The sequence below is a fragment of the Siphateles boraxobius genome, unplaced genomic scaffold (assembly GCF_051911475.1).
Source record: "Siphateles boraxobius isolate OS27281-9 unplaced genomic scaffold, OSU_SipBor_1 9, whole genome shotgun sequence".
Taxonomy (NCBI): Eukaryota; Metazoa; Chordata; class Actinopteri; order Cypriniformes; family Leuciscidae; genus Siphateles; species Siphateles boraxobius.
The window spans coordinates 20,925,891-20,952,048 of NW_027509219.1; the positions used below are offsets into that span (position 1 = coordinate 20,925,891).

At 42.4% G+C, this 26,158-nt stretch overlaps 1 protein-coding gene across 1 annotated transcript in view; it reads right to left on the reverse strand.

The window, feature by feature from the left end:
* sema3bl (sema domain, immunoglobulin domain (Ig), short basic domain, secreted, (semaphorin) 3bl) overlaps nt 1–26,158 on the reverse strand; it is a 44,250-nt gene that overhangs the window by 15,137 nt on the left and 2,955 nt on the right. The window contains exons 2-5 of the mRNA XM_077223949.1: nt 14,412–14,569; nt 5,725–5,787; nt 2,588–2,707; nt 312–402 (exon numbers count right to left, since the gene is read on the reverse strand). Coding sequence (XP_077080064.1) covers nt 312–402; nt 2,588–2,707; nt 5,725–5,787; nt 14,412–14,569 — 432 coding nt within the window. The remainder of the gene's footprint in view (nt 1–311; nt 403–2,587; nt 2,708–5,724; nt 5,788–14,411; nt 14,570–26,158) is intronic.

Consider the following 26,158-nt stretch of genomic DNA (forward strand, 5'->3'; position numbering starts at 1 on the left):
ATTGTGCACTGTTGTAAAGGCACACACTAAACGCACTGGGAGATGTGTCTATGCCCCAGAAGACTGTAACACACCCACGAACACACACACAGAAGACCCCCGTAACACTAAACCTGGCCTGAAGAGCACCTCAAATTTCCCCCATCAGAGCAGTCAATCTACAAAAGCCCATAAACTCAGAGAACTGACAAGCAAAAATCTCCACCCTACACATACAAGAGCCAAAATACACACACACATTCTCAAAAACACAACACAAACATGTAATGGCATGAACTTTTACACAGAAACTTAACACATTGACACTGTACCTGTGAAGGTGCTTGCAAAGGGTAGTTTGGGGTCATGAGGACATTTCCCCCTCCCATTCTGAACTGTGGTACGGTCCAAACTGAACACATGCTGCCAACAAGTCAGAACATTCACATCAATTTCACAACTCAACAATAAACTATAGCTGACACATGAGTTTCTCTTGCTAGTGAAAAAATATATTGTTTATTTTTACAATACTTTAATGTATTATTAATCCTCATGTTCTGTTTGGGGAATTAGAGACCCCAAGGCCCTTTTATTACTTCCAAAGATATATTCAATATTGTTACTACTTCTTGATTTTACCCTAATCGTATAAGAACTGATTATAAACAAAACCTGATCATAGGTTTTAAAATTTTTACAATAATTGTACAATACTATAAAAACATTTTCTGATGTACACTACAGCTTTAACATCACAGGAACATTAAGACCCCCAAGCTGAATTTTCAGCATCATTACTCCAGTCTTCAGTGTCACATGATCCTTCAGAAATCATTATAATACTATAATATTATAATACTAAAACGCACATTATAATGATAATTTGGTGCTCAAGAAACATTTTTTATTTGTATCAATGTTTTCGTCACGAAACTTTGATGAATAGAAATTTAGAATAGAAAAATAGAATAGAAACAGCATTTATTTGAAATAGATTTTTTTGTAACAATGTAAAAGTATTTGCTGTCACTGATCAATTTAATACATCCTTGCTGAAGTACAAACTTCTTTCAAAAAAAAAAAATTGAAAACAAACTTACTGACCCCAAACTTTTGAACAGTAGTTTATTGTGATTTGTTTTGGGTCAAACTGACTCCAAAGAGAAACAATCAAGGTTATGGAGTAACTTTTTTCAGTAGCCTGACAGTATTTCAGCTGAATTCATAAAAGCATAACTTTTCAAGTAACAAACTACTTTTTGAAACAAGTACCAGAATAGCATAACACAACACTACATCATAGTTATTCTTGACATGGTCTATCATACACGTAGCTTTACAGCCAAAAGAGCTGAGGCAATGATTGTGCTTTCATACACAATCTTTTTTTCTCTCTCTTACTGTAAGTAGAACAGGGAAATGGTTAGTTTGGGTTTACATTTATATGAACCAGCATTTATATGAATCTTTAGTGAAATACTGAAGTTTGACTGTATTTTTTTTTTTACAAGTAAAATATCCACATTAAAGTTTTAACTTGTTTGTTGGTTGTATATTTATAATTAACATGTCTTTTCAATTCACCCTAATTACGATTTTAAATGTTTTTTGCAGCAGATAAATATTGCTCTGATTACTAAATGAAATAGTATCATCTGACTTTGAGTTTCTAGGCTGTATCATATGAGATTTTGTAACGCTTTATTCCCATAGTCCACTTTAGACATTCTACTAACTATAAGTAACTTTGCAACTACATGTAAACTACCAGTTATTAGAGTATTAGTAGACTGTCCGCTTAATATCTGGTAACATTTTATTTTGATGGTCCTCAACAGACATTCTACTGACTATAATTAACCCTGCAAGTACATATCAACTTATTCTATTAAACCTAACCTAACAGTCTACTAGTACTCTAATGAGAGTTAGTTGACATGTAGTTGCAAAGTTCCTTATAGTTAGTAGAATGTCTAGAGTGGACTATCGAAATAAAGTGTAAACGAGTTTTCATCTAATGTGTAAAAATAGTAGTGGAGTACAGTCAGTGATGTCAGACGTATGGGTGAGTCCAGTGATGCCAAAAACAGATTAAACCTGTGGTGAACTGTGCCTGTTCAGTTACATAATTTACTATTGTCTATTTGTCAGACATCTCAGACGCCCTGTGAGGTGACACATAAGATAAAACACCTCAAAGGAAGTAAGAGCAGCTCACTCTGTTTTCTGACAAATGGCAGAATATTCATATGACTGTATCGCACATTCAAGCAATATCTCTCTTTTCCATCCTCTGGTTTGAATCCTCTGAATTAGTGTGTGTGTGTGTGTGTGTGTGTGTGTGTGTGTGTGTGTGTGTGTGTGTGTGTGTGTGTGTGTGTGTGTGTGTGTGTGTGTGTGTGTGTGTGTGTGTGTGTGTGTGTGTGTGTGTTTTTGCTTTGTATTTTCTCTCATGATCTAGTCTTGACCTCTAGGGTTGGTGGGTGACCTCTGACCTTAAACAATTTGGTCTCTGATATACATAAGTAAATTAGATTCTCCTGATGTGGATACACAAACAAACTAGGTGTGAAGCAGTGGGAGGGAGTGTAAGCTCATATGTTACCTCTCCACGGTGTCCAACGTTCACATGCGCACACACAGGTTGGAAAGCTCCAGTTCCACAGGCCAGCAGATGAGTGCGGTTAAATGGCTGCAGCAAACGCACAAAGTTTGCACACTCCGTCTGTCCCAAACACACAAGGATAGAGGTCATATTAAAATGTTGGGGGTTTTGGTAGCAAATTAACATACAATTTGGATCCTTACACCACAATTACTTACATAAACATACCAAAACATGTATTTTACATTGGAAAACCAAGTTAAACTCATCAAATGCAGTTCGTGCTCATAAGAAATCAAAGAATTTTGGTTTGTGTGAGTTTGACTGATATTTCCCTGGAGTGTTTAAATGGAGAGTTACAGGAATCAGCTAATTTTAAAGGATCAGAGAAAAAGAGCGAACAAATATCAAGAAAATGATCCCTACTTAAAACTCACTGAAGCCCAATCAGAGCTTTCAACATGGGAATGAAGCTCTCAAGTTTAAATTGCTGAAGGGTATAGAAAGAGGAAGACATCACACACACATACAAACACACACTATCAACATGTACACACTCTTAACTATGGCCACCTGTATGCAGCATAAATGAACGAAAGGTCAGGGGTCATAAAAGATGCAGGCAGATGCTCAAACTGCGACCAGATGTTAACCAGCAAGGCTGAGAGCGCAAGAGAGATCCAAAGCAGCAAAGTGTCAGTCACTTAACATAAACAGGGCATTAAGAGCCTGAAGCTTAAAAATAAATAAATAAATGTTGTCAGTAATTTAGAGAATAAAACTAAATTTTCATTTTACTCAAACACATAAATATAAATAGTACATTTATAATTTATATACATTTTTTGTAGCCCTGTTATCAATATTTGGGACAAACTGATTTGTGATAAAACACTGATTTGTGAAATTTCATTTAAAGCTCCAGTCCGTAACTTTTACATTAAATACATTTTTGAGCAAGTACATAACCAGCCAGCTATCTGCTTGCCTTGGCTTGATTCAAAACGGTAAGCTTGTAATAATTTTTTTCAGCGGGAAATTCGAGCATGTCTTAGCGTCATTACGTCACATCTGTACACATAAAGAATGTGTCTCGGCTAGTAGGCTATGTTGCGTGTGAGGATGTTGTAGGTGGAGATTTACAACTTTTTCTCAAAGCACTTAATATAATTAAACGTATTAATTTGATGGCAGATCCAGAAAGGTTCAAACGACAATCACCAGTTACAACTGGAGATTCACCCTTTGTAAAATGCAAAAGACTTTAAAGACTGCAACCGGGCCCATGCAAAAACAAGGAAAAATATCTGAAGGCCATTAAATGTAGTCACGCAAAGCTGATGTTGTTAACATGAACAATTTGAGAACAAAGTATAATTTGCACAGTTTGACGTGATATGATAAGCGATCGTTAGATTTTATCAGCGTGATTTTCTGCTATGCTTTTTTCCCCTTAGTTGGTCAGAACAAAAGTGGATGTTAGTTACTTGATCTGATGACATTTTCCGGTGAAAATTGGTCAAAGCGATGTTGTTGGTCATACTTCCAAAAAGTAGAATCTATGTTTCCGAATGACAGTTTCCACACCGGCGCGGTGACTGACAGCCGCAAATTCTCCTCAAAACATTGGATTCATCCGCGGAGTGCTGTGCCGAGGCAAAACCCACGTAAAGTTGATAATAAACTGCAATTGCAGATTTGAACAGAGATGGCGACAAAGAGGAAAAACTACGGACTGCAGCTTTAAGCAATAAATATTTAATTAAATGTACATAAACAAATAAACAAATAAATAAATGAATAGATAAATAAATGATCTTGGTCATTAAATTGTGTTAATAATTCAAATATTTGTATTACAATAGACTGAATATCAATTCAACAGATTATGTCAAAATTAAGAAATTGCTGTATGATTTTAATTGTTGTATACAATTAAGAAGGCCAAGACTTTTGAGGTTTGGGTTTAAAACAATCTATTTTTTATTTCATTTATTAATCTATTTATATTAGTTTATCTAAAATATTTAACAGTTCACATATAAAAAAGCGCAAATGCGCTTCTAATGCTAAAAAAAGGAAACTAAAATGTCCCATATTCATGTAAAGACACCAGCCATTTTTTGGAATGTGTGAGCTGTGTTCTGCTACATAAAACTCAGTTCATATCTGTGTGTTTGTTCAGTGTTACACCAGCTAGAGCATAATTGAAAAACAAATATCCCTTACACATTCTCACAGAATGAACAGAGTCATTAAAAGACCGCTTTGAAATCACACTCACCTGTCACATCCAACAATACTGCCGGGAGTCACCAGAGCATGTAACTATGGAGGCACTTTATGAGTGAAACATGCTAAACACTAGCAGATGCAGAGTGCATATCCCTGTGTGTGTGTGTGTGTGTGTGTGTGTGTGTGTGTGTGTGTGTGTGTGTGTGTGTGTGTGTGTGTGTGTGTGTGTGTGTGTGTGTGTGTGTGTGTGTGTGTGTGTGTGTGTGTGTGTGTGTGTGTGTGTGAGTGTGTGTGTGTGTTGAAGACATTCCACCATTGGGGACAGAGGACAGGAAAGCTTTAACTTGAAACATAATTAACCTATTCATGATGCTGAAAGAAAAAAAGGAGAGGCTGAATGAGAAGAAAAAGAACAAGAAACAGAAATAGAAAGAGAAAGCAAAGAGGAGACTGTCCCCTGTGTATTGGGACAGCCTTCTTTGGTCATTAGGTTAAGTTTAAGAGACTCATGAGTCACACACACACTTGGTTGGAAGCAAGACAACAATAAGTTAGTGGATCAAATCTCATTTTTGGGCGTTTGGCTTCTACTCTCCAGTCATCACGCCAACTGCAGTACACTCACAGTATAGCTGAGGATGGACAGATGTTTTCATTTGAAACTCCAGATTGAACCACATGAAATAAGTTTGAGAATCACACTAACCAAACAGTCCAAAACAAACATACATTTGATGATTTTTACTGTCGTCTGATGGATTTAGAATATTCACTAAATTACCTGACATCTAAAGTATGCCAGCTTCCCCCCAAAAATCTTTGGAAACTATGACACACTGACCGACTTAAGAGTTTGTTGATGTTCTTAGCGAATTCAGAACCAGAACCAGTAATTCACTCACCTCTGGATCTTTCCCTTTGAGAATACAGTCCTCGCGGTTCCCAGGCAACGAAGGCCAATGAATCTGGAGATTAAGAGGAAAAACAGATGAGATTTATCATCTCATAAATTAAACACACACTAAGCACAGCGCTGTCACACCCACACCCAGACTCACTTACTTTTTAAGACTAATTAAACCTCTAAAGATCCAAACAATTACAAAATCAGACACCAGTTGAAATCAAATCAAAGCCATGAAATCAAACCATGAAATCAAAATGGACAATTGTTATTTTTTATCAAATGTTGCAGTGTTTATTATAAATAATTGATCTGTGTGCATAATTTTTTCTTATATCTTGTAATCTTTTACTCACATGAGATCACAGCAATCAGCAAACAACAACGATCAAATGATTCAATTAATTCTAGATCGACAAAATCAATTCCCGCCCTACATTCTTTTTTTGTGTTCAAGAAGCTGTTCCACTCGAATATTCATCACAAAAATGGAGAAAAGATGATCGCAATTTCTGATCGCAATGTAATTCTGATTTTAAAGCTGAAGTGAGTAACGTATGTGCCACTTGCAGTTTTAAATGGAATTGCAAAAATAATAACAATCTGAACACCAATAAACTGCCATTGGTCAGACAAACAGACAGTCTTGAGCCATTGATTGAGCTTATGTTGCTGTTAGGGTTGCCACCCGTCCCGGTTTTACCAGGATTGTCCTTCTTTTTAATAACTTGCCCCGGGAAATTTATCCACTCTCCCGGGACACTGAATGTCCCGTTTTTTCGATAGGCTACGTGAATATGTCACGTTTTTCGAAAGGGTACATGAATATGTATGTTTTTAACTACAAATGACTTATATTTGACTCTGCTCATTATGTGGGGTAAAGTGAGGTATGCCTCCGAGGGTAGGTGTGTGCAAAAACAAAAAATTGTTTTTGTGGGGGGGGGTTTGCTGCTCCCATTAGTGTCAACAATAAAGATAGAGTTATGAAAACATAAATCTGAGAGTGTGAAATTCACAAAAACCTATATTCCGATGTTATGAATGATTGAGAAAAAAACAATTTCATCTGCTGGGTCCTCTATCCAAATATATGTACAGAGATTGCACATCCTGACACATTATCGTGTCAAAGAACAGTCTGGCACACAACGACTGTCACGCTCAGACCTCACCTCACACAGACTTCTTGGTTTGTTTTAGAGATCTGCAAACATGATTGCATTATATGGTCTCCTTTAGCAAAACTTAACAGAATTTAATTTTAAATAGCAATTTGTGTGATTAGATATACAGTATCAATGCGTTAAAAAAAGTATTGAAGCAAACATATTACAGTATATATCAGTCACACATGATGATCATGTTTCCAACAAAAATTTAGTGTAGATTCAGTTCTGGCAGGTCATGCTAGTCAAGCTCACATCAGCTGACTCTCAGCTGATTTACATCTGCCTATAGGAAAACGATGCCTATCACTGTATACATGTACAGTATAAGCTCCTTCATTATTATCAGCAGCTATCGCATTTCTCAGGAGCTAATTACCCTCCTCCATCCCCAGCTCCTCCTCTCGTCAGTCAGTATTTGGCATTCTGATTCCCCGCTAAATGAGATTTAAATGAGATTATGTTGTACTTTAAAATCTTGAATTAATGATATCTGCAATACATTCATGTTGGTTATGTTCTATTACCCTAAGGGGGGTTATTGCTGCTCTCCCTGCTCTTATCCATGCTAGGCTGCATGGATGCGCAGGGAGTTATTACCCAGAACAGAACCATACCGCCAATCCTAACTGTATGCTAATTGTTAATCAAAGTTGACTATAGTGGTCCTGACAAAATATATTCAGATAAATAGTGATCCTGTAGCTCAAGCCTGGAGCATGTACCTTTAGCTAGAAATGCCAAGGCCCAGAAAGCTGATGTACACTTTGAATGCAATTTAAGTCACTGTGAATATGTCTGTCAATGTAATGCATTAAATGTAAATACTGTCTGGACATGTTGACTGATCGACCTTTTTGCATCACGCAGTTACAAAGCTACAACCAGCTAGTTTGAATCTGTTCCAGCCTTCACATGATTAAATCATTAGTGAGTCATTAGTTTTTATGTATCCTTTCAAGCTCTTACACATTTTGACATTGTCTAAATCCGGAGCCTGTAATCAACTACGTTACCCAGCATCCTTCCTGTGCATAAAGGTATTTCCTGTTTCCTTAATTAGTCATCATCTTTATTCTTCAGGACACTTTGTAACTGGACTAAAAATAGTTATGTTAGCCTACCGTCACTAGGTCATATCGACCTAAAAGGTCATTGTTAATCATAAAACACTATACTATAATACATTGTTTATAAACATGGTGTGAAGAAAAGGGTCCTGGCTCACTCGTTCACTCTTGCTCTAGATACAGCATTTTACGATTACCATTCTCCATTTACCATGGGAGAAACACTGCAGCTAAGATTTACAGACGAAAAGAATGAGTGAATGATTCCTCACACTGAACTGAGATCAGCCATGATGAAGGCTGCAGAGGATTCGGGATTAACAGTAAATACATGCCCAAGAGGGAAAAAGGAAGTCTGATATGGGTTGAATCATTTTTCCGCTTAAAGAACAATATCATGAATCATTGCTTGATTTCTGTGGCACTCTCCACTCCCACTGAGAAGCTTTACTGATAGGATCTTCAAAACAATCTTTTACACGTAAATTCACACATCCAAACATCCTCATTTTGTTTTCTGGCTAAAAAAAAGGCCAATTACTTTTTGTATACCTTGTTAATTTATGTATTTAAATTCTCAGTATTGAATGTAGCCTACTAAAAGTGAAAACTCAGTGGCCAGTGGTGGCACAGCGACCCTACAGAGTTGTAAGGGTCTAACAAGGCAGAACACGCATGTCCCTGGGGTCAAAGGTCAAGGGGTCATAACCTCAGAGGTGGCAGCCACTCCCATGTGTCTGTCACCATGGTAATGCACTTCCTCTTCCTGTTCATACATTTAACAAGGCCACACACAGTGATAAGTTCTTTGGAGATTACATACGAAAACAACCACACTTGTTGAGGCTCCAGTGACTTGAGTCAAAACATATTCACATGAACAGAGGCTTTAATTAACCTCAGCCACACACACAAAGATAATTGCATAGTGAAAAAAACTTGCCAAACCCTCGAGACACCAAAAGCACTTCTGCTTTTACAGTCCATTTAGACTTATTTACACACACTGTGGCTGTTCTCATAACTCACAACTTTAATTTATAAACTCTACCACAAAACTGTGACAATAACACAAAAAAGGGGACCAAACATTGATCTTGTAAAATCAAGCAAGACCATTTACGTGTTTATATGTCTATGTTTGGTCTAAACAAGTCTTTGTCACAAGTGAGGTCAGTTTATATGACTTTAATGTGTGTTTGTGGACAGCTGTGTTTGTGTTATTTTTTAATAAACATTCTGATGGATGAGAAAAGTGTTCTAAAGGAAACAAAATACAAAGAAATTATTTTTTACTGTGTATTCAATTGGATTATAGTATCACCAAACAAAATTTCATATGTGTATATTTTGATATTAGTGAGAAAGTAAACAGTTTTGTGATAAAGTTAAACATATTTGTGTTGCTTTCTGTGAAAGAAGACCTGAGCTTTCTAAAATTTCAAATGGAGTAGGCAGCCTTTTTGTCATGAAGTACCATTTTTAAGTTTCCAAGTTAATCACTTTGCCATGCATCCCTCAGTGTGTTATTACACATAAACATATTTTACAAGTTTTTTTGAAAGCTTAATACATTTTTCAGTAAAAACCTGATGCTCAAACATTACTTGATCAATTACAAACTTGTTAATTTGATTAGCAAGAATTAGCCCCATTAGGTTGCTTTAAATATTATACAAATGTAATGGCATTTTTAAAATTATGGATTTATAATAGTTATAGTAAAACATTATAAATATTATATTTATAAAAAATGATGTTTTTACAAAGCTTTTATGTACCTTGTTGTGAGTGTCTCTCTCAATGGTGGGATGCATGTTGCTGTCTTTGAAACTCCTTGTCAAGTTAAAACAATTCAGATTTTTGGAAGGAAGCCAGCAACAAGCAGATATGTTTCTTCGCTGAGGAGCCAAGACTGAGCTCAGGCGATCCCCGCGGTACAGCGGAAAGTGGCAGGCAGACGTAACGTCTCCGTTCCCTACTCAGGGAACGAGGGTTACATACGTAACCGTGACGTTCCCTTTCGTTGTCACTCCGGTTGTCTTCCAGTGCCTTCTCGGCTGTCTTCCAGTGCCCTGCGTAAATCTGAGATCCTTGTCGTGAGACTGGCACGGATGAAGGACTCCTATTTAGCACAGGAATACCAAGGTACACTGGGGAGCATATCCCATAGCTTAGAGGAAATATGCAATTATTGCCAACCCAGAGGGGGGGACTTAGAAAGTACACATATGACCCAGAGGGATGCATATGGAGAACACTGGGGTGTCCAGCCGCAGGTGGAATATTTCAACCCCAGGGGTGGCAAGGTGGCTTGCCAAGGGAAAGACACATGCTCAGAGAGGCTTACAGTGGAAATACACATGTGGGGGTCGCTCAGAGGAGGGACCATGCACACGGGAGCCACCTAGCCGACGCGCAGGCAATAGACACTGGCGCCGACGTCAGGAGTGCTGGAGGAACTCAGGGCTTTCGGGGAAGCTCACCTGTGGAGAATATCGCACGTATCCAGTCCGTGGAGTGGAATGGCGAGCAAGCGAAGACACCTGAGCGGGTCCAGTACTAGCTGGTTGCAGCGAGTACATGAGAGGACACTGGCTCCACTCGGAGATTGTAGAATCTGGCGAATGTGTTAGGTGTCGCCCAGCCTGCAGCTCTGCAGATGTCTGCTAGCGAGGCGCCATGCGCTAGAGCCCAAGAGGATGCCACACTCCGGGTGGAGTGGGCAGTCACACCAAGGGGGCACGGTCGACCTTGCTGCTGGTATGCCAAGCAATGGCGTCCACTATCCAGTGAGACAACATTTGCTTGGAGAGAGCCTTTCCCTTCAGCTTCCCACCATAACAGACAAAGAGCTGGTCTGAGGTCCTGAAACACTGCGTCCTGTCTACATAGGCGCGGAGGGCGCGTACTGGACAGAGCAGTGCCAAGGCTGGGTCTGCCTCCTCCGGAGTACTAGTTCGGAGAACCAGGTCCGGGCGGGCCAGTACGGCGCGACCAGAATGACTTGCTCCTTGTCCTCCCTGACCTTGCGCAGGGTCTGCGCAAGAAGGCTCACTGGGGGAAACGCATATTTGTGGCCCCGCGGCCAGCTGTGCGCCAGTGCATCCGTGCCGAGTGTGCCCTCGGTCAGGGAATAATACAGGTCGCAAAGGGTCGAGTCGTGAGAGGCAAACAGATCTATCTGTGCGTCCCCGAACTGGTCCCAAATCAGCTGAACCGACTGGGGATGGAGTCGCCAATCTCCCGGGAGGGGCTGAAGCCGTGAGAGCTCGTCGGCTGCACAGTTCAGGGCTCCGGGGATATAAATGGCATGAAGCGACCTCAGATGCTTCTGACTCCATATGAGGAGGTGGCGGGCGAGTTGCGACATACGGCGGGTGCGTAGACCACCTTGATGGTTGATGTACGCTACAGTGGCGGTATTGTCTGAACCGTAGTACGTGTTGGTTCTTGAGCACGGCCCGGAAGCGGCGCAAAGCAAGACGTACGGCCAGCAACTCGAGGCAATTGACATGCCAGAGGCGTCGGGGTCCTGTCCAGGAGCCCGCGGCAGCACGTCCATTGCACATGGCACCCCAGCCCGTGGAGGAGGCATCTGTCGTTACAACAACATGCCGCGAAGCTCGTACCAGGGGCACTCCGGCCCGTAGAAAACTGAGGTTCGACCACGGGGTGAAGGTCTGACGGCAGGTCGGAGTAACTGGTACTCGGAGGGTGCCGTGTTGCCATGCCCACCTCGGGACTCGGTCGCGGAGCCAAAGCTGAAGCGGTCTCATATGAAGCAATCTGAGCGGCGAACCGCGGCTGCAGATGCCATATGCCCCAGGAGCCTCTGAAGAAACTTCAGTGGAACCGCACTCTTGCGCTTGATAGTCTCAGGCAAGTCAGCAATGGCTGAGTGGAGAAGGCGACCAAGTCCATACCGAGAAAAGAGCTCCTCTGCACGGGGCAAAGTTTACTCCTTCCCCGGTTGACCCGAAGGCCCAGACGAGCTAGGTGCCGGAGCACTGGGTCCCTGTATTCGCAAACCTGGTCTCAGGAGTGAGCTTAAGACAGCCAGACACCGAGATAGTTCAGGATGCGAACCCCGTGTTCCCATGGAGGAACAAAGGCAGCCTCAACAACCTTGTGAAGGCGCGAGGAGACAGGGCTAGCCCGAGTGGGAAAACAGCGTACTGATATGCGCGCGCACTGACAGCAAACCGTAGGTATGGTTTGAGTAGAAGGAGAACGGAGACATAAAAGTAGGCGTCCTTCAGGTCAATCGCTGCAAACCAATCCTGTGGCCGCACACATCCAGAAATGTGTTTGGCCAGGAGCATCTTGAACGGCAGCCTGTGAAGGGAGCGGTTCGGACCAGGATTGGCCGTAACCCACCAGACTTCTCCGGGACAATGAAGTAGGGGCTGTACACCCGGACCTCCTTTCGGCTGGAGGGACAGTCTCAATCGCACCCTTCGCCAGTAGGGTAGCAACCTCCGCTCTCATGATAGGGCATAGCCATCGACCAAAGTGGAGCGGACACCCCAGAAGTGGGGAGGAGACCGTGTGAACGGGCGGGGTGGGAGCCGTGGGAGGGCGCCTTCGGCGGTGGGCAGACCGAGGGATCTGGGCGGACGGCGGGGCCGTCGGGACAGAATCATCGTCAGTCTGCTCATGAGCGGCTGAGAGCTGTTGGTCAAGCCCTCAACCGCACCGCCGGAGAGGCCGACCTGGGATATGGGAATGTCGGACAGACGGGTCCGCGCGACATCCAGCACATCAGACAGGTTCAGCCACAGAATGGTGAGCATCACCTGACCCAGGGAGCGTACGGCCACTTTCGTCGCTCGGAGAGCAAGGTCAGTGACGGCGCGCAGCTCAGTGAAGAGCCCTGGGTCAGTCCCGCCCTCGTGCAGGTCCATGAGCATCTGGGTCAGGTGGACCAGCAGAATGACCATGGCATGCAGTGAGGCGGCTGGCACTATAGGATCTCGCTACAAGCGTAGACGAAAAACTACAGGCCACGGGCGGGTGCTTAGGATTGCGCCGAGAAGAAGCACTCTGAGGACACATAGCATCGCAGCAGAGCGTTCAGCCGGGGGAACCCCAGTGTACCCAAGGGCAGCGGCCCCATCGAGGGGAGGAAAGGCGGATGAGATCAGCGAGCGGTCCTGAGAAGACAAGGGGGTCTTCTAGGACTTCGAGATCTCATCATGCACGTCCGGGAAGAGAGGTATTGGGGTTTGCCGCGGACGAGGGTCGGCGGCCTTACCCAAAACCAATCGTCCCAGGAAAGCATGGCCGTCATCTCCGGATCAGACTCAGGCACAGCCGTATGCACACCGGAAGGTGGCAGCTGTGACGAGCCCTCACTTCCAGAAGACTCAAGCCCACCTAGTGATGCTGCAACAGACATGGCATCTTCCTCTGTAGCTTCAACTGAAGCACGCGGGCCACCAGAGGGTAGACTGGCGGGAATCAGCAGTTCACTAGCGGGCACCGTCATTGAAGAGGGGGGCTGGGGTCACGGACACATAGTCGGCGCCTTGTTCCAAACCGTAACCCTTAGGTCACCCTGGCCACCAGCCGAAGATCGGGGGGTGGATGAGGGGACTCTCACTCTTGCGAGTTCACCGAGTCTCGACCTATATATGACGCGATGATCACGTTCCCTTGCGAGAACATGAGTCACCCACGAGCGCTGTTCAAGCATGATCAAACACACTAGACAGCGCTCGTGCCCATCAGAGTCCGATACCAGTCCGCTGCAACCAGAAATGCACGGGCGAGCCGTCTTTAAAAAGACGTGCCGCGTGCAAGCTCTTTTATGAGAGGAGAGAAAAAACTCTGCGATGTTGAAGCGCACAGGGAGAAACACACACACTGGCAGATTACTGCACAGATCAGCAGGCACTGTGAGCTCGCTGCAGATCGCCGTCACACCAACACCGGAGAGAGAAGCTCGTCTCGTAGAGCGAAGTCAGAGATGACTGTGGAGTGAAGAAATACTCTTGGCTCCGAAGCGAAAACATATCTGCTTGTTGCCGGCTTCCTCCTTTTATACCCACGAGGTGGGGCGGAGTTACGCCATGCAAATTCCGCAGACCCATGGCATTTCTTTGCCATTGGCTCGTTTTGTAATACTCGAAGTCAATAGGTGTTCTAAGCGAAACCCCATTCGTCGTCATCCAACGTAACTCGGAGTGACAACGAAAGGGAACAGGTCTTTTCACGCCCCTTACTAATCATGTGTAAAATGTGCCAGCACATTTAAGCTTCTCCTGATTTTATCTTTGTCTTTATATAGTCTCCAGTAGAGCAGACTGAATAACATGACAGCTCTCACTAACATACCCTCATACAGCTACATCATCACTTGCACTTTTTCAGAGCTCGTACACTTGTGTTTTTTGTGGCAGCTTATTATCTTAACCTTATCGCAACGATATTGTGTCCGCTACCTCTTTAGCATCATGTGTGTGATCCAGTCTCAGTGAGTAGAGAACATCCTTCCCTCCCAGGAAAAGCCTGTCGTGATATTCATCCAAAAACACAGCCGACAAGTGCAGATCGCCATGGAAACCACTGAAAACGGAGGTACGGTTTGTGGCCAACAGATCTGTGTGAATGGGGGGAGAAAGAGATATGAATGACATGACAATGAACACTACATTTCAACTGAAAAATGACAATAAATCTGTCCCTCCTGGTCAAAGTAGACTGACTTTATGAGAAGAGAACGTTGATGAAGTTAAATCCAGAACAGCAGGAGAAGGAGAACTAAATCCCTCTTTATCTGTTTCTCTGGTTGTCTATTAAATTTAATCTTGCTTTATTGCCGTGTCTATTTCTTCAAAGTTGCAAGTCAAAATATTGCGGATTGCAAGTTAACGTCAGTACTTTTTGTAGCCGAGGCATTTTAACCAAACTTGGCAAGTGACTTTCTTGAAGAGATTGTGGTTTCTGTTGAACATCTCAATGCCTTAACACTGAGTAACTACAAAGTCATTTGTCCACATTAAATGCAAAAATTTTGTATTGACAAACATGCAAATAATCAAGTTGTCATGGGCTAAATCCATTAATTTTAATAGGATTCCCCACAATTATAAATTTTGCGTTAGGGTGAAAGATTTCCCCATGCAGATTTCAAACCATGTTCAAGTTGGTCACGTGAATTTGTGTAAGTGTGTGTGTGTGTGTGTGTGTGTGTGTGTGTGTGTGTGTGTGTGTGTGTGTGTGTGTGTGTGTGTGTGTGTGTGTGTGTGTGTGTGTGTGTGTGTGTGTGTGTGTGTGTGTGTGTGTGTGTGTGTGTGTGTTGAAGACATTCCACCATTGGGGACAGAGGACAGGAAAGCTTGTGTGTGTGTGTGTGTGTGTAACCTAATTGAGCACATACCATAGACTTCTATTATTTTTATAAAACACTAATCATAACAGATTAACCCAAACCCAAACTCTGAAAGAAAACTTTTAGAATTTTTGTAATCTATTTTTTTTTTACAAATCGATTTCCCAGATGAGAATATCCCCCAAATGCTGCCAGTGGGTGGTTTTTTCATAACTACAGTGTAACTACATCTACACTCTCTCCACTTTCCCTTCATATAATGTGAGGTTGGACAGAAAAGAGGAGTGGAGAAAGAGCAGCTGAAGAAGGAATGAGGCCTCGTTTTGAGGGTGGCACGCGTCTAAAGCCACTAATGGGGCACAAACAGAAGCCAAACAACAAAGCCAAATGTTAACCCACAGTTATAAAAACAAACACACACACACACACATACACACAACAACTACCACCACAACACTCCTCTATATAAATCAATTAAAACTCGCTCTCGGCCATTTACCAAAAGACTTTTAGATTTTAACAATCACTGGCAAAGATATATTCAAACACATTACATAAGCACACAGTTCTGGGGTTTGACATTGTGTGGGGTATTTTGATATAAACCTCAAATAAACTCACAAGCTGAACAAAGGAGAAAGAGTTTTGTTCTTTCTTTATTGGAGTGATCTTGCGTGCAAGTTTCACAAAGAGATATAAAAGCTTTTAAGGGTTTGGTTTCCAGAACACAGAGTCCAAACAGTGAAATACTGACCCAGATACTATCTTACTGTAAAAAAGAGCACATATACAGTCACAGATCACTGGTTATTTGTCATTTAACAGGCGTCTCATCCACCGGGTACATACAAGAACAGTAATTGCAGCGAGGCCCTGAGGTAACCTGCGGTTTAGTGCTCTGCTCTAGAGTACAATGGTGGCAGATGATCTCAATAAGTCATGAATCAACCCTGTGTTCCCCATAAACACACATGTGAAGACAATTAAATGTAACAGAAACACATACATCTGAAGAAATTTAGTCCTTCCATTTCTCTCTTAAATATCTTAGACCAATGCTGTGAGTGCATGTTAGAAATCAGGAATGAGAGAATATTGTGCTCAGTATGTTTTTATGTGCTTTCACATGCTTAGTTCTGTCTTCAGACCAAACTTAGGTCTTCAGCTGACAAAGTTTAAATCCCTTCTCTCTAGCGCTCTTCTCATCATGTTTATGCACTAGGTCAGTAGTCGGAGTTGTTTGAACGCATTCGACCACATGAGCATTTGAAAGCAATCTGGTCAAATACGTTTTTGACTATGAAAGTGGTCCACAGTGGACAAGCTCAAAACGTTTTAGGCCCCGTTTACACCTGCATTTTGCGTTGTTGAAGTGTGATTGGATTGATGAAAACGCTTCTTAATACCAGGTGTAAACAGGGCTTTAGTAAAGATGGGAATCATTTAGTATTTATGGGGAAGAAAATGTACACAGTGGTGGAATAAAGACAAACCAATTACTAACCATAACAATAATAAACAAACAAACAAAAAAAATTAAACAAATGTTTTAATCCATTTATTTAGCCTATTTATTTTTATAAGCTACTACTGACAATACTCATAATGTTCTACTATCAACACCGCTGCTGAATCTAAAGCACAAAACAAACAGACAAAAATATATATATATATATAAGTTGACTCGGTTACATATGTAACCCTCGTTCCATGAAGGAGGGAATGGAGACGTAGTCGAATATATATCAGTACGATAACGCTTAGGGAGCCTGTCATCTTCGAGTATTGATAAAACGAGCCAATGCTCATTGGCGTGCGAGATTTTCATCTTGTGCTCCGCCCCGCAGCCCGGGTATAAATACAGAAGCGGATGCATGCACCACTTGTTTTTCGCTGAGGATCCAAGCGGAGCCTGGGTTCAGCGGTGATCCAGCACTAGTGGCGAAGGGACTACGTCTCCGTTCCCTCCTTTAGGGAACGAGGGTTACATACATAACCGAGACATTCCCTTTCAGTTCGGTCACGTTCAACATAGTCGGACGTACCGTACTGATTGGGACCACAATTAAAACGCCACCTAGTGCTGCCATCTTCCAGTGGACATCGCCAGACCGAACACGCGAGCCGCAATCTTCGTGCCCCGGAGGGCGAGGTCGGTTGCAGTGCGGCACTCATCCATGAGCTCATGGTCTGGACTACCCTCGTGCGTGTCCATGAGTGCTTTGGCCTGGTGGACCTGCAGCAACGCCATGGCATGCAGGGAGAAAGCGGCTTGCCCACAGGCTTTGTAAGTCTTGGATTTAGTGTGTGTTAAGGGCACTGAGCTTTGGCATTCATCTGGGACAGTCTTGAGTACTAACTTCCTGCCACGTGCACATGCTCTCAAGTGATCAGGACCGCAATACCATGTGGGTATCGGGACAGTCCCCCTGTCAGATTATATTAGTATGGCGTTTCGTCTGGATTACGGAGGAACGGAATGGAAGAGGGTGAGAAACATTACCAAATTTTACAGGCTGTATAAACCATCTCCTCCTCAGTGACATCCAATCAGACACAGACATATACTACACATATACTACAAAGTACACACTCAGAGAGTATGGTGAAAATTACTCAGGTAGTCTGGACTCCGCCCCGCAGCCCGGGTATAAATACAGAAGCGGATGCATGCACCACTTGTTTTTCGCTGAGGAGCCAAGCGGAGCCTGGGTTCAGCGGTGATCCAGCACTAGTGGCGAAGGGACTACGTCTCCGTTCCCTCCTTTAGGGAACGAGGGTTACATACATAACCGAGATATTCCCTTTCAGTTCGGTCACGTTCAACATAGTCGGACGTACCGTACTGATTGGGACCACAATTAAAACGCCGCCTAGTGCTGCCATCTTCCAGTGGACATCGCCAGACCGAACACGCGAGCCGCAATCTTCGTGCCCCGGAGGGCGAGGTCGGTTGCAGTGCGGCACTCATCCATGAGCTCATGGTCTGGACTACCCTCGTGCGTGTCCATGAGTGCTTTGGCCTGGTGGACCTGCAGCAACGCCATGGCATGCAGGGAGAAAGCGGCTTGCCCACAGGCTTTGTAAGTCTTGCCCGTGAGAATGGACGAGAACTTACAAGCCCGAGAGGGGAGACGAGGATCGCCCTTCAAAGAGGTAGCGGTTGCCGGACATAGTTGCATTGCGACAGACAGCTCCACTGGAGGGATAGCCTCGTAACCCTTCGCCTTTCCTCCATCAAGGGTACTGAAGAGGAGGAGGAACTAAGGCAGTTTCTGGCAGAGAAAGGTGCCGTCCATAACCTAGTAACCTCCTCATGCACCTCGGGAAAGAATGGAACCTAGGACCAGAACGGCCCGCCCCAAGAAACCAATCATCCAACCGAGACGGTTCGGGACACAGTGTCCGACTGTCTCACCGGCCCGTTTCAGCATAGCTGACATTTCTGGATCCGGCTTGGGCAACGCTACTCTCCCAGAAGGAGGTAGCACAGACTAGTCGTCATCTCCAGAGTCCAGCTCCCCTTCCGATGCAGCGATTGACATCCTATCCTCAGGAGGAGCCCCGAACGAAACGGCTGGTCAGTCCACTACAGAGAGACCAGCAGGTTCCACAGGGAGCTCCATCGGCTGTGGTGCGACAGAGGAGCGAGGGGCCCACGGGGACTGGTTACCGGGTGGGGAAGCCCTCACTATGATCCTCAGTTCATCCATCCCACACGGCACAGTAGCTCTCTTCTGGGGTGGGATAGAAGGGGCGCTAGAGCAGGTCATGGGAATGGGGACTCCACCTTCACGGATGAAGGCGAGCCTCGATCTCAGCACCCGCAACGAGAACATGAACCATCCACAAAAGCTGCTTCAGCGTGCTGTAAGACCAAACACGTGACGCATCTATTGTGACCATCAGCTGGGGACAGTGAACGACCGTATCCAGAAACACACGGGTGGAATGGCATCTTAAAAAAGACGCAGACACATTCGTGTTGCTCTTTCAGGAAATAGCGCTCTCACCAGTGTCGGAGCACAAGGGTGAATGACCGCAGCAACACTGACAGGAGATGGTGCAGCCTGTACCAGTGAAGCACTCACCTTCTTCGCCCACTAACCAACCATCAGAACAAACAAACACAAAGAATGCATTTAAAAAGAGCAGTTGAGAGCTCAGACTACTCCTGATCACCGCTGCACTCATGCTGTAGACACACAAGCACCGGGAGAGAATTCCAGAAGAAGCAACGACACACTCGCTGGTTGAAAACACTCCAACACTCTTCGAAATCGATATCCGATTGGCTCCAATGCGAAAGACAAGTGGTGCGTGCTTCCGCTTCCATGTTTATACACGCGCTGTGGGGCGGAGCGCAAGATGCAAATCTCACACTCCAATGGGCATTGACTCGTTTTTTCAATACTTGAAGATGACAGGCTCCCTAAGCGTGATCACAATCAGTACGGTATGTACGTCGAACATGACCAAACTGAAAGGGAACCCTGTATATCAGACATCATAATTTTGTGATAAAAAGCAGTTGCAATCAAAATATTTATTCTTGACATTTCGTTCCATGTGAGTTCCTGAACATGGTCTATGATGGGATATACTTAGCCTCAAATAAAGCTCTGAAGCGGCATAAGAGAGTGTGGAATTACTGGATTACGGAGGAACGGAATGGAAGAGGGTGAGAAACATTACCAAATTTTACAGGCTGTATAGACCATCTCCTCCTCAGTGACATCCAATCAGACACAGACATATACTACACATATACTACAAAGTACACACTCAGAGAGTATGGTGAAAATTACTCAGGTAGTCTGGACTCTCTCCTGTAGATGTCTAAATAGACTTTTCTGTTAAAATAACAGTTCACAATCACCAATTTAATGGCATCAAACTTGACAAAATTACAACACTATGCAGAGATTTGAGTTGGCAAGAACTTGCTCTCTAGCACACATAGAGTTGTGGTAATTCTCCAGTGTGACAGTAAGAGGCTGTACGGATGCCAGTAAATGTGTAATACTTTTGAACAGAACTAAAAATGTACTGTTCTGTTGGTGTCAGAACACATGGCGTAGTTACAAACAAGGGTTTAGGTGTCTGGTTAGAGCAGGCCAGTTACAGGATGTCACAACTTCATCTGCTGACAAATCATCTTTCTTCTCCAATAAGATGAACGGGAATGCTAATGGATGCTTTCTCCAGGTATTATATAGGCTTCATACAACACAAAGACACACCTCATAAAGATATAGGCCTGTTCAACTGATGCATGTTTTTTCTTCAAACCCTATGATCTTAAAATCATTTAGCTTATAATCACATCTGCGTTTGCATAATCAATGAGAAAAGAGTAAAGAAATGCTAAATAAATGCAAACCAGAGTTTACAGGGTGTGTTGGAATTGCAGTGACACATGTTGTAGATACAGCACAGAAAATGTATTCCTTTCCTTTTTCTCTTAAACTTTTTCTTACATCAGTGGGCTTTCTACACAGTGGCACACCACCAACTTTTTAAACAAACCATTAATAACACACATGCTTGTTGGCATCTGGCCTGCCTTTTAGATTTTCGCTTACTGGTAATGAAGTGAATGAAAATGGACGGAGGGAGAGGTCTTGTGGTAAAACCGACTGGGCCGTTTGCCTTAAGGATTGCGTTTATTCTCATTTTTGTCCAAAGGGTCGTGTGTCTGTATGTGATTAAGAGACAGAGGAAGATAAAAAGATAGAAAGTGAGAAAGTATATATAAATATGTAATATGAATACATAACCCTCAGGAGGAAACATGTTTGCATAGAAAGTTAATCATGTTCTCCGCTCTGGTGTAGACAGATACATTAATATATAACGTGTATGTACTTTATTGTGTGTGTGTGTGTGTGTGTGTGTGTGTGTGTGTGTGTGTGTGTGTGTGTGTGTGTGTGTGTGTGTGTGTGTGTGTGTGTGTGTGTGTGTGTGTGTGTGTGTGTGTGTGTGTGTGTGTGTGTGTGTGTGTGATCAGTATCAGGTTGATCTTTTGGGGGCTTTGGGCTGATTCTGTCAGAAGTTGCGTAGTGGAACTAATTGATTACTGGCTGATGCAGTGAGCAGTAGGGGAGAGCGTTCACAGAGTTGAACATCAACAGGAAGATCTCTTTGTGTCTTCCCAGGCACTGACAATACACAATGTTAAGAACTGCACTCATGTATTTGCTCATCTCTCTCTCTCTCTCTCTCTCTCTCTCTCTCTCTCTCTCTCTCTCTCTCTCTCTCTCTCTCTCTCTCTCTCTCTCTCTCATTCTCTCTCTCTCTCTCTCTCTCTCTCTCTCTCTCTCTCTCTATAGAGTATGTCAACATTTCACAGCAGGTTAAGACAATCTAAGACATCTCAAATTCACTGAATACATTCATCATGCACAAAGCACACACACATATATATATATATATATATATATATATATATATATATATATATATATATATATATATATATATATATATATATATATATATATTTATAGTAAAACAGTGATATTGTGAACTGATATTGTATGTGTTAAATCTTATCTTACTAAAGCCTATATATATATAATAATAATATGAACAGATTTTGTACACAAGAAATATTTCTTATTAGTATCAATTTTGATGACAATTGTGCTGTTAAATATTTTTGTGGAAACCATGATAATTTTTTGGGATTCTTTGATGAATAGAAAGTTTAACAGCATCATTCATTTGAAATAAGCTTTTATAATATAATAAATGTCTTTAATGTCAATTTGGTTAATTTAAAGCATCCTTGATGAATAAAAGTATTAGGGGGAAGTGAAAATGACTGAGGTGCCCTTGAGTAGGGCATCACACCCCGGGCTGTGTGTGTGTCCATGGTTTGCATTGTGTGTGTGTATTCACTCCTCACTGCTCCTAATGTGTGTGCACTAACTAGGATGGGTTAAATCTGAGTATGGGTTACCATACTTGGTCTTCATATGTCATGTCACTTATTAATTACTTTTGAAGAAAAATATCTTACTGGCCCTTTTGAACGGTGTATATATAGTGTAATATTGTATAAATATAAATTATTTTTCTTTTTTTAAATAGATGAGTTATACCAGAAAGTGGGGACAAATAAAACTACCCAGCATATACAAAAAAGTTGGAGTGTGCAGATCGGGAATCTAGACAAATAATAGCGGGCTTTCCTTAAAATTAGGGGTATACGTTCTTATCTTATTCCCCAAACTTTTGTTTGGGCTGTTTAATAGTTTTAATGACTTCACTATTATAAAAACAAGAATAAGTACATGTGTCCAAACATTTGACTGGTAGCATATGCATGTTCATATACGTAATTCTCTATAGTATCATAGTATCTGCGCTGTTTCCTCTAATTCTCTCTCTCTGTCTCCGCCTGTCCATCTTCATTTGTCACACACACTCACGTAACTGCAGGGCAAATCCAGCTACACTAGCTCTTACTGGTAAACTCATAAAAGCCCCTCATCCCCCTCAAACCAACTTTTTCTAGCTTATTTTCTCAGCGTTCCTTTTGTCAATCTCATTATTTTAGTCCCTCTGTCTTCTCCTGCTCCTTGGCCTCTCTTGATCCCCTCTCTCCCTAAAGCAAGAATCAGAACGTGAGGGTTTAGATAAACCCCCCTGGACAGCAGCCATGAGAGTCACTGCCTTCCCCTCTGTACACACACGCACACAATGAAACTCCAGCAGCTAGACAAAACACCTTTTTTATGGCTACACACACAGACTCCACGACTTGTTTACACATTTAGCAAGAAAGAATAAAAGAAAGATTCTTTTCACAGAATCAATATGACAGTGGGTCAAATTAATTCGGTCCACACCATTCCTCCTTTTATTTACCTCCATTTATTCTGTACTTTCTCTGACACCTTTCTTCTTTGCCCTTTATAACCCTGATCCCTTTTAGCAGCCATGTTTCCATATGTTAGTGTGTATGCATTTAGTGTGTACAGAGGGCAGCTGTATTTGTGCAGTGTGCTTGAGACCATTACAGCAGCAATTAAGTGTGCATGTGTTCGTGTGACGGCTCCCAGGACAGTCATCATCTAAGGGGTTAAAAAATCAAATCATAGTTAAAGTGACCAGCAGCTGTTGTGGTCGTTATCAGTGCGTGTGATCACGTCCAGGGCTTGTGACCTAATTGCGGTAAGCTGCGAACTTCCCTCAACGCAGGAGGAAACCGCCACAATGCTGCATTGTTCAGCCGCGTTACACCGCAAACTCTTGACTGACTCCACAAGGATGGAGGGAATGTGTGTTTTTATTAAAATTCCACCTGCATCCATTTTACACAGCACAAACACTGAATTCTTGTCTCCTGTGTGTGTGTGTGTGTGTGTGTGTGTGTGTGTGTGTGTGTGTGTGTGTGTGTGTGTGTGTGTGTGTGTGTGTGTGTGTGTGTGTGTGTGTGTGTGTGTGTGTGTGTGTGTGTGTGTGTGTATACTGTACCAGTGTGTAAGTATGTGTGTGAACTCTACATGCATTTGTGCTAAACCTTCAGACCGATATTCATTTCCTCATTTCAGTTTTGCCCACCTATTTTTTCCAACTTCACACACCATATTTTCTCTGAACTCCACTCGGACCTGCACACAATCTGTGAATCAGTTAATTTACATGCACTTTAATTTGAGTTACATCTAAAACTGCTTTAGTCAGACTGAAATTGTATGGTTTTATGACATCGATCTAAAGATGTGTGAAGTCAGAACTGGAAAAGATTGTATTTACAAGTTTTTTTTCGTATTTACGCAAATTACGCAGCTTGTCAAAATTACAAGTGGGAAACTGGATTGTTCTGAGGGCGTGTCAGTGAGAAAACGTGCACAAATGCAGCATCTGTAGTTGATGTATGAAATAATTTTTTTTTTAATTTACATACTAGCTAAGTTGCATGTACTAATTATGACAGTAAGACAGTATTGTACAATTACGATAAAATATATAATTCAGTTTACAGCACCCTCATAAATTTAATAAAAAACATAAGAAAAAACACCTAAAAAAAAAACTAATGCACGTTCTTTATTCAACATTTTGTAGAAGTAGAATGAAATTGATGTAATGTTGTACATCGCAATCTTACACCTGGCGTCGTAATTAAAGGTGCTCAAAGCTATGTCACGCGTTTTTTAGGCCAAAAATTTTTTTGTCATACACAACAAACATCTTCTCACTATCCGCTAGCTGCCTGTCCCCTGAACAGACTGTAAAAAACACGGTCTCTGCAGACACCCCAGGCTCCACAAACGGCAACAAAAACAAACTGGGTTTACCCGCACCACGAAACATAACAAACTGTTCCAGCCAATAACGATAAGAAGGGTTTGGGGGGTTAGTGCGCGGATGAGGAGGAGGGAGGGTCTAGCTAGCCTTCGTTTTGTTGGACAATACTTTAAACGTCAACAAGAAGTGACGTCACCCGACATCGCTTAGAGCACCTTTAAGACCCACCCATAAATATGATCACACCATTACAGACCTAGATAAAGAAATTGTAACTCGTCTTTGTCTGGCATGTAGGCTATACTTGTGACTATAATTGACCTTAGGGTTGAGAGCTTGCTTTGAAAGAAGTGTATTTATAATGCTTTAACTTTTAAATTACACATTCTTAAGATTGCAGATCAACTACACAAAAACTGTGCATGCTAATATACTTTATATAAATTGTATTTATCTTTATCTGAAAGATAACGCATATGCCCTTCAAATGTCTACCCTTGACCACGCATGGATTAAAGGTGCTGTGAGATCATTTTTTCTGGAATGGCAGAAAATACTCCTATTACCTGAAAGATTTGACTGAATTAGGCCCTGAGATATCTGTAAACAGGAAAAAAAAAGTCATGCAGGTACTTTGTTTTGCCAACCAAAAGACTTTAAAGCGCTTTCTGCCACTCAGTCATTGTGCAAATTCATAGAGTAGCCCATATGAGAGAATCTGAGATGCGGACCGTTCAAGCTAAATGCCATGTTCAGCTGTTATAAGCAGATGTTAATTTGTGGTGTCAGAATGTATATTTTGCTACAAGCTGCTGTTCTCCTGATTCGTCTCTGATTACAATATTTTCAATGGCACAACTATCTTTGTAATTTGGCTTTTTGTAAGAGGAAGCGTGCCCAATTCAGTCGCTAGTCTGGCAGTTTCAGTTCAAACATCACTCAAATCACCCTTAATATTTAGAGCAATTCCTAATCTAGAACCCCAATCTCATGGGAGAATTTCACAACATCCATCTTACAGTCATGAATCTCAGTGGCCTTCTCTCTTAACCAAACGTTCCAGGGAGCTGGGAATATTTAGGGAGTGAGAGAATGTGAACGAAACCAAAGAATCATCAAACATTCTTTTAGTGACAGATTCTTAAGCCAGACCTCACAAAACCCTCCACAAACATCTGGGCAACGCTAAAAAAATAAGCTCATTAATTCATTCATGTAAACTAAAACAAACACAGATCCGCCCACCTCTGCGTCTCTGTGTATGTTCAACCATAAAAGAGAAAAGTGTGCCAGTGTGTGTATATGAATGCATGCGGGTGTGAAAGTGAGTGAGCTTGGTTGAAAAACTGTCTCTCCTCCTAAATCAGCACACACAACTGACCCACCAAGGGACCCCACAGATCCGCACACACACACTTAATGCCCAGCTGCTGGCATATACAGGCCGTCCCTCATTTCCCATTCAAAACATAACATGCTCCCTCCACACCAATCCATGCAGCTTTGACAGCTTGATGAGTGTGTGTGTGCATGCTTTAGCCTTTTCAGTTGGCAGAATGATCAACAGGCATTCTGAGACCCATCAGTGGTGAAAAT